This window comes from Seriola lalandi, unplaced genomic scaffold (genome assembly GCF_002814215.2).
Source record: "Seriola lalandi dorsalis isolate HSWRI2012SDOR001 ecotype SW California unplaced genomic scaffold, Sedor1 jcf7180002054692, whole genome shotgun sequence".
Taxonomy (NCBI): domain Eukaryota; kingdom Metazoa; phylum Chordata; class Actinopteri; order Carangiformes; family Carangidae; genus Seriola; species Seriola lalandi.
This window is the reverse complement of record NW_019525245.1, coordinates 2,426,129-2,434,263: the sequence shown is the minus strand read 5'-3', so window position 1 is coordinate 2,434,263 and position 8,135 is coordinate 2,426,129. Positions and strand designations below refer to the sequence as shown.

General features: G+C 45.8%; 1 protein-coding gene across 2 annotated transcripts in view; it reads right to left on the bottom strand.

Annotated features, from left to right (window-relative positions):
- foxp4 (forkhead box P4) overlaps positions 1–8,135 on the bottom strand; it is a 96,876-nt gene that overhangs the window by 30,295 nt on the left and 58,446 nt on the right. For both annotated transcript variants that reach the window (XM_023423485.2, XM_087178573.1), the window contains exon 4: positions 3,118–3,240. In XM_023423485.2, the coding sequence (XP_023279253.1) occupies positions 3,118–3,240 (123 nt within the window). The remainder of the gene's footprint in view (positions 1–3,117; positions 3,241–8,135) is intronic.

Below are 8,135 nucleotides of genomic sequence, written 5' to 3'. Positions count from 1 at the left end.
GGGGTGGGGTGGAGAAACATGACACGAGTGAGTCACAACACACTTTGTATCAACCTCAACAATACCACAGTCTTCCAACAGTTAAATAGTCAGACACCATAACTTGAAAAGGAGACTCAGGGAATGAAGTTGCTTTCTGTTCACTGAAGGCCGCAGTTTATTGTTGTGGCTGTGTGTGGTTTCTTGACAAACCACACGGAACAAGCAAACACAGACCTGTCAAAGGCTGCGGAGGAATATCATGGAGCTATTATGGTGCCTGAAGTTGTTGCTGTGAGGTGATTGTGTATGTCAAAGCTACTGCACAAGGCTGAACTGACCGAGTTCAGGCGCTGTATAGAATGATCCGGCTGTGGCACAATGCAGACTGGCAGAAGGGCAACAGACCAGAGTTATACCTGCATACACGCACTGCGTCACGCCATTGTAAAGGGGAAGCTAACATGAAGATATAGAAAAAGAGTGCTGGTGGCTTGCACATGCTCTTTACATACACACATGTGCGCACACACACGTTGCATGACTGAACAAGACCGTTCTAAGCCTCCAGGGATATGCACATGGAGGTATTCCTCTGTGAATACTTAAAGGCTGCTCTTACTGTATTTACTGTACTGCTGTCATAAAACACCTGCTGGCACTGTGTGTGTGCGTGTGTGTGTGCGTGTGTGTGTGTGTGCACATCCTACACTGTACTACTAAGAGTTTCTACTCTTAAACGGGTTGTTTCTATACCGTGTGCAGATAAGAGAAGTGGCTCCAGGTTATGTATGGTTATTTATAGATTGTCCATCCATCGCCATAGTAACAGCCTGATGGTCTCAGAGGAAAGTGACTAAAGTTTTTTACTGGCACCCCTATGTGTTCTTCACCTTGACTAGCATTTCTTTGTCTGCTGTAATTATGCAGATATTCAGCGGAATGAACTTGACTGCTACGCATAACGCTATAATTTAAAACTACCGAATTTAGCATTTCAGTCTGGTTCTTTTATGGAAACACACACACGATAACTCATAATTCACATATACTCACACACACATACACACGCGCATACTCACACACACAGTCCCCTGGCCACAGATTGTCTGTTTTGTTTGAGTTACTAATCATTAATTTACTCAGGAAGCTCCATTAAGATTATAATCTTGCTGAGAGGAGAGGAAGGCGGACAGGAAAACTCACACTGACCACAGTGTGTGTTTGTGTGTGTGTGTGTATTGGGGAGGGGGAAGTTATCCTCTTGAGAACAGCTTGTACAGGTGTCTGTCTGCAGTTTGTCTTTGTTTCATGGTGCATCAAATGTTCAAAGAGGCTTTTCACCAGAGAATGACTTCACAGTGCAGCAGTTGCTTCGGTCTCACATGCGTCTGACCCTGCAGTGAGCAGATTTCACACCACTGCCCATCCTCACCACGCACGCTGTGTAATGTAATGGACCTGCTCTTTTTGTCCAAAATTGATTTACACTTCCTGTTGCAATATTATCTCAGCCATAGCTTCAATTTTGAATAATTCACTGTGCTTTTGTACTATGACTTTCCTTCTTGTCCTTAATTTATTTTAAATGCAGGACTCATTCCTTCTTGCTGCTCTTTCTTTTCCATCTGTCTTTCCTCTCTTTTATCGCTCCTTAGGCAGAGTTAATCTCTCTTTTCCACGTCACTAGCCCTGATCGCCTCCTCATCACACAGACAAATGCATATGCAAGCAAGCACGCACGCACACGCATGCACACACACACGCATGTACGCAAGCACACACACACACACTTGGCTGGAGAGTGGTGAGTTGAGGGAATAATTAAGTGATAATTAAGGTCTTTTTAATGATTTGATTCAGTGGCTCTGTGCATTAAGAGTATGTGTAAGTGAGGCACTCACCTCTCCAGCCTATTACCATGACCTTGACTTTAGTGAACACACCAAGAAAGAGAGGCAGAGCAGCTGTAGCATAAGTAAAGGTTAGGGAAAACTTAATGGTTAAAACACAAATCCACAAATGACTGCCTGTACAAACACACAACTGCTGTGTAGCAGTGGGCCGTAAACCTTACTTACACACTCTTACACAATTCTGTATGGCCATGGGGATATGAAATTTAATGCTCCAGTGAGTGATATGTTGGTTGATTGTTCCGTGTGTGTGTGTGTGTGTGTGTGTGTGTCTGTCTGTGAGGAAAAGTGCCTGATTTGCAGATATACACTAAGAGCTAGTCCATACTGTGGTTAATTAAGTGGGAGAGCAATGTTAAACTCAGTGGTTTTAATAGCGGGAGGAGTGTAATGTGTGTGTGTGTGTGTGTGTGTGCGCATTATCACCCCCCCCCCCCCATCTCCTTTCTCCTCGTTAGAGAAAAAAAGAGCTAGTGAAGAGGTTCTTAACCGTCTGCATGTCTGTTTCCAGAAAGCCAGCACATTTCACATTTCCATTATGATACATGTTGTCAGATCTTCCCACTGCAATTTATACTCGCCTGAAGCTACCGCTCCTTATTAAATCTGTCTGCTTGTATGTGTCTCCTGCATGTATGTGTTTTCTAGACATCCCCTGCGCTGCAATTACTTTTCTATCCCCATTGTTAATAGTCCTCTTCACAGCCTTTACAAGGTTGCGTGTGTTTTTCACTTGTGTAAGTAGGAGGTCACAGGTTGGTGTGGCTGAGTATTTGATAGATCTGTTGCAGATGAAGAGTGTTTATTGGTTTTTGTTGACATGGCAACGCCTCTATCACCTGCTGGGCATCAACACACACACTCCTGAATCACTATGATTCACTGGCTGATGCTAAAAAAGCGCACAAGTGTGTGTGTGTGCGTCATGTGAATGTGCATAGGTGTGCAAGAGTGTGCCTGCAGGCGGGAGCATGCACATTCTCCTAGCAACAATGCTAAAGAGGAGGTGCTCAAAATGACCATGTGTGTATAAGTGGATATGTTGATGTGTGTTTATCTTCAAAGATCTGTGAGCATTAAATAAGATACAATCACGCCCAGTGTGTGTCAGCGCCTACTAAAGCAGACACATCCAAACACGCAGGCCTGGGACTTGATCCAACCAGAGAGAGAGAGAGAGAGAGAGAGAGAGTATGTGTGTGTGTATGTGTGTGTGTCTTACCTGCTGTAGCATTAAAGCCTGCTGTTGCTGCAGCAGGGCCTGGAGCTGAGGGGGAGACAAGATCTGTTGCATCTGCTGAGGAGTGATCATCTGTGGACTCATCATCGCCATAGACACAGGCACCTAAAGACAGCACAGCACAGGGACACACTTGTGTTTTAAATTCCTCACACACTTTAGACATTAGCATGCAAAAGTAGGACAACTCAATCACTGGGCTAGGCTTTGTGTGAAAAGGGCCCGACCAACACAGCGAGCTCAAAGCATGACTGTGCCTGCAACTGAATGCTCAACTCAAAACAAACAATCTGAATGGAGGTTGCACAGTCTGCTGGTATGGACAGGTAAAGTTAGAGAGGTGTGTTGTCTCTTCTTCTCTGCTGTCAGTCACTGCTAAGAAAAGCTGACAACATCAGACAAAGATCAACAGACAGTCACACCAAAGCGCACACATATTGTTGACAATTTCCTACACAAGGCTGGTATTGTGGAGAAAAAAAAATAAAAACTCACAATTTCTGTAACAACAGGCAGAGATAAAGGGACAGATATGCAATCCCCCCACAAAAATATAAAATCTTATCTGCTTCCATAAACACATGATTAGGACTCCCTCCGATTTTCTTTCCACACAGTCAAGCCTGGCTAAGAAGAAAGGAACAACAAAGTGGCTATCTGATGAGATGTCTATCTCATCAGATACGGCTACAGAAAGGCAAAGACGAAAGAGAGAGAGAGAGAGAGAGCGAGAGAGAGAGAGAGAAAGAGAGAGAGAGGATGGCGAGAGAAATGTGGTGATTCTTGCAGATTTGTTGTGCAAGCACTCTTAATGGACATGCATTGTACACAGAGATGGGCAGAGATGCTAATCTGATTACAAACACTGCAAAGTGAAGACAAAATAACCACATGAATCAAAAAGCGGGACACTCACGCACATGCATAAATGCAGGGACGATATATGAAAAAACACACCGACAAACCTGCCGACAAAGTACTTATATTCATTAACTGAATTAAGGGGTTGAGAGAGAAAAAAATAAGGGGGCTAGGGAGATAGAGGATTTGAGAGATATTTAGGGAGAGGGGGATGGCTGCTTCCTGTTTCACTGCCTTCACAATAATAAACTATACTGCCTTCTCAATACAAATAATCCTGTCTGTTAAGAAGTAATGGCTGTTTTACTGAGAAATACAAGGATGAGTTATCACCTCTGAAATTGTCCATTTATCTATATTCACTCTGTCGTTTCCAACTGTGAGTGTGTGCGCATCAGTGTGTGGGCCTGTGTGTGTGTTTGTGTGTGTGTGTGTGTGTGTGTGTGTGTGTGTGTATGTGTGTGTGTGTGTGTGTGTGTGTGTGTGTGGGCGTGCACAAGTGCCAGTGTGTGCAGCTCTCTTCGGAGCAGTCTATCTACTCACCACCTGAGGGGATGGCAGGCAGGCAGGGAGGGTGATGGGAATCGTGCGGTAGAGAGCAAGAGAGGGGACAAGCTGTCACTGGTAAATTAAATCTGTAAAGAGCTGATTTGACTTTGTAAACAAGATTGGCCATAAATACTAACACCCTCTTTACCACCTGGCCTCTGTCCCCTCCTCCTGCCCCCCCTCCTCTGTCTCCTTTTCTTTATGCGTGTCTGTGAGTGACCCTAGACTCTTTTATCAAAGCAGACTTCCCTAACTAAACACACTCCCAGCTACATGTAATGGTGAAGGGCCAGAGAGACTCCAGAAAAGAGGGCCAGGCTGGGTCATGAAAAGTGGAAGACGGGTGTGTTGGGGTATGCAGATGAATGAGCGGCAGTGCGTGTGAGAGTGTGCGTGCGTGCTAGGGGTGAGGGAGAGAGAAAAAGCAGAAGAAAAGACAGAGTCAGAGTGGGGTGAGCGAGGGGAAGGATGGTGTTGTGGCAGTCGGTAAAGGAACACGCAGAGGGGACTGGGGAGGTGGGGTGGGGTTGTGAGTAAGGTGGGGGTGGTGATGGGTGCCGCTTGGCGTCATGCCAGCTTGCCCCCGCCGCCAGGCCTTGTCAGTCTAAGCTGCCAAATGAAAAGCTGTAATTAATTGCTCTTGTGCATCCCATTCTTCCTCCCTGACAACTCATACATTCTATTTTATACACACCGCCATTGACATTTTCAAGTCACAGGCGTAATAATTACTGGAGTTATAGCACCTTTCTGTGTGTTGGCTGACGCTCCGACGCCAGAGCCAAATGCACATGCATGTGTGCAAGTGTTGATATACTGTACTCTATGTGTGCGTGTGTGTGCATGTGGGTGTGTGAACGTGCACATGTACATGGGTTTAAGGCTGAGAGTGTGTGTGTGTGTGGCAGGCTGAATGCTGAGTAGTTAAGGTTTGACGCCATTAATTGCCCCTATAATCTAATATCACAAAGCGTGGTGATTATGGGGCATGCGTTGCCACCGCCATACGACACCGCCAGCCTGAGAGCGCCGCCACAAAACAAAAGCCTCGCCATTAGCGATTTGACGGGCCAGGACAAAAGCGCCTCACAATGCAGAATTATATTTTCATTCGGCTTTGTCTCTCCCGGTGAATGATTTCTCCCCTTTCATTGGACTGTGAATAGGGAGAGTCTGAAAAGCCGGGCGATTTGAAGTCAGCCATTTATTAAATGCATTTAATTTTTTTTTTCCTGCTGTCGTCCCATTTTTTTCATGTTGCATGTTAATTTAAAAGAGAGAGATGGGTAGTAGATTAGTGGAGAGAGGTGAAGCTCATGGGGAGGGGTGAACGGAGGGGTGTGCAGAAAGGGGGAAGAAGGACGGATACCATCCACACAGTGGAAGAAAGGAAAGAAGGAGGGAAGGAAAGCAGGGAGAGAGGGAGGAAGGAAGGAAACAATGTTTGGAAAATAGAGAGATGTGTGTGAAGAGTCATACAGCCGGTTTGTGGTAAGAGAAAGTGTGGCCTAGAGCTGGAGGCAATGGCTACAACAGTGAAGACATGCACACACACACACACACACAAACACACAAACACACACACACACACACACACACACACACACACACACACACACACACACACACACACACACACATAAACAAATGCCAGTGAACAATCACAAAATCCTCTACAGGAGGTGACTAATAAATGGGAAAATTTGAAACTAATAATAGTAACATTTAAAAACCTAAGATGTCTCTCCTATCATTTACATGCAGGAATCAGTCACATGTGTGCACACACACACACACACCAAAACATACACACACACACACACACACACACGCGCAGACATACACTCTGCTGAGGGGCTGGTGGCTGACAGAGGTCAACCCCTGCCATAGAGAGAGGGAGCTGGAGGAGGGAGGAGTGGAGGAAGGAGAGGAGAAGCGAGAGACAGCCCTGTCGTTTACAGAGAGTGGAGGAGTAATTAGAGGGGATGTTTGAAGAGGGAGTTTAACTGATTAACAAAGGAAGAGAGGGAGCGAGGGAGCACCCGAAAGATGGGAAGGAGAAGGAGGAGAAAGGCATGGAGTCCCAGAGGAGTGAAGAGAGAGAAAGAGGGGGGATGTAGCTTGCATTTCAATGAGGCTCCATCCCTCTCTCCTCTCTTCCCTTGATGACTTTTCATTCTAACGAGGAGGAAAGCCCCACTTTCCATTTCAGATGAAACCTCGGGAAGAGAGGAAGGAGGGCTATCTGATATTAAACCAGCAGGCAGCCTGGGGAAATAGGCCCGGTGCAGCTCAGCACCATGTTTATATAGAAGACAGGCTGGTTAAATGACTACACAATCTCTAATTTAGGAGTGAACTTTGGATTTCACACCTTCGCCATCCTTCTAATTGAGGTCTCTGACTAGAAAAGTACACCCAAAACACAGCAGCCTTAACAACCTCATCAGACATTTTATTTAACGTATGCTTGTCCACCATAAACGATCACATTTATAAAAAAAAAAAAAAAAAAAAGATGCTCTCAAGAATGTTTTGTCCACGCCTTTTTGGGGAGTTGACATAAATTCAGAAGAACACACAAACTATGTGGTAGTTTATAAAAAAGCAACAGCGAGTGCACCCTGAACGCTCCCTTGAGCCTCACAAGCAGATAAATCTACTGCTACAGTTGTTCACCCCATGCTGGCTCAAAAATGTGCAGCCAGTATGTGTGTGCGTGTGTGTGTGAGAGAGAGAGAGAGAGAGAGAGAGAGAGAGATATGCCAGTGACTGAGAAGAAAGGAGGCTATAATCAGAATCTAAACAGGCTCTCAGTCTAAATGATGCGGGCCCTGCCTCTGGGTCTATGGGGACACGCAGGAGAGAGGGATAATTGAAAAAATGACAAGGAGAAAGCAGGAGGAAGAGAGAGAGAGAGGCTGACACAGACCTCCCCTCCTCCTCCTCCTCCTCCTCCTCCTCCCCCGGTAGGAGCAAACCACAGCGCTGTTTATCCTTGTCACTGAGCATTACCACCTCTCACTGGAAGGGACGCCTGCCTCTCTGTCTCTCTCTGTCACACACACACACACACACACACACACACACACACACACACACACACACACACACACACACACACAGAGGTACATAAAAACTGGCCTCTGTCTTTGAATAGGCTTTCTGGCCATAATGTTTTTTTTTTTTTATCAAAAGTGTCAAAAAGTATCACAGCTTATTGCAAAGATTCCAAAGCCTCTTCTGATTGGACAGTGGCAAAAGTTAAACACATCAGCGGCAGCGGTAGAAAAGAGAGAAATCTGTGCTCATTCATGCACAAGGCAACGGCATGACCCTCTTCTGCCACTGTAGCTGCCAGCAGGCTGGGGGTAAATTAGAGCCTCCTGCTGAAACACAGTCCGCGCTGTGCCGTCTCTCGGTGTGTAAAGGCTTTAATGGTGTGTGGTGAACTCCCCTTCTTGTTGGTTCAGGATTTGTTAACTCGCCAGCTCATCGTCACTATCGCTCGCTCCTTCTCTCAATCGCGCCAGGTAAACAGCCTGTCTGTGCTCGTCATGCCAAGAAATGAGAGGAGAGCACGAGGATGG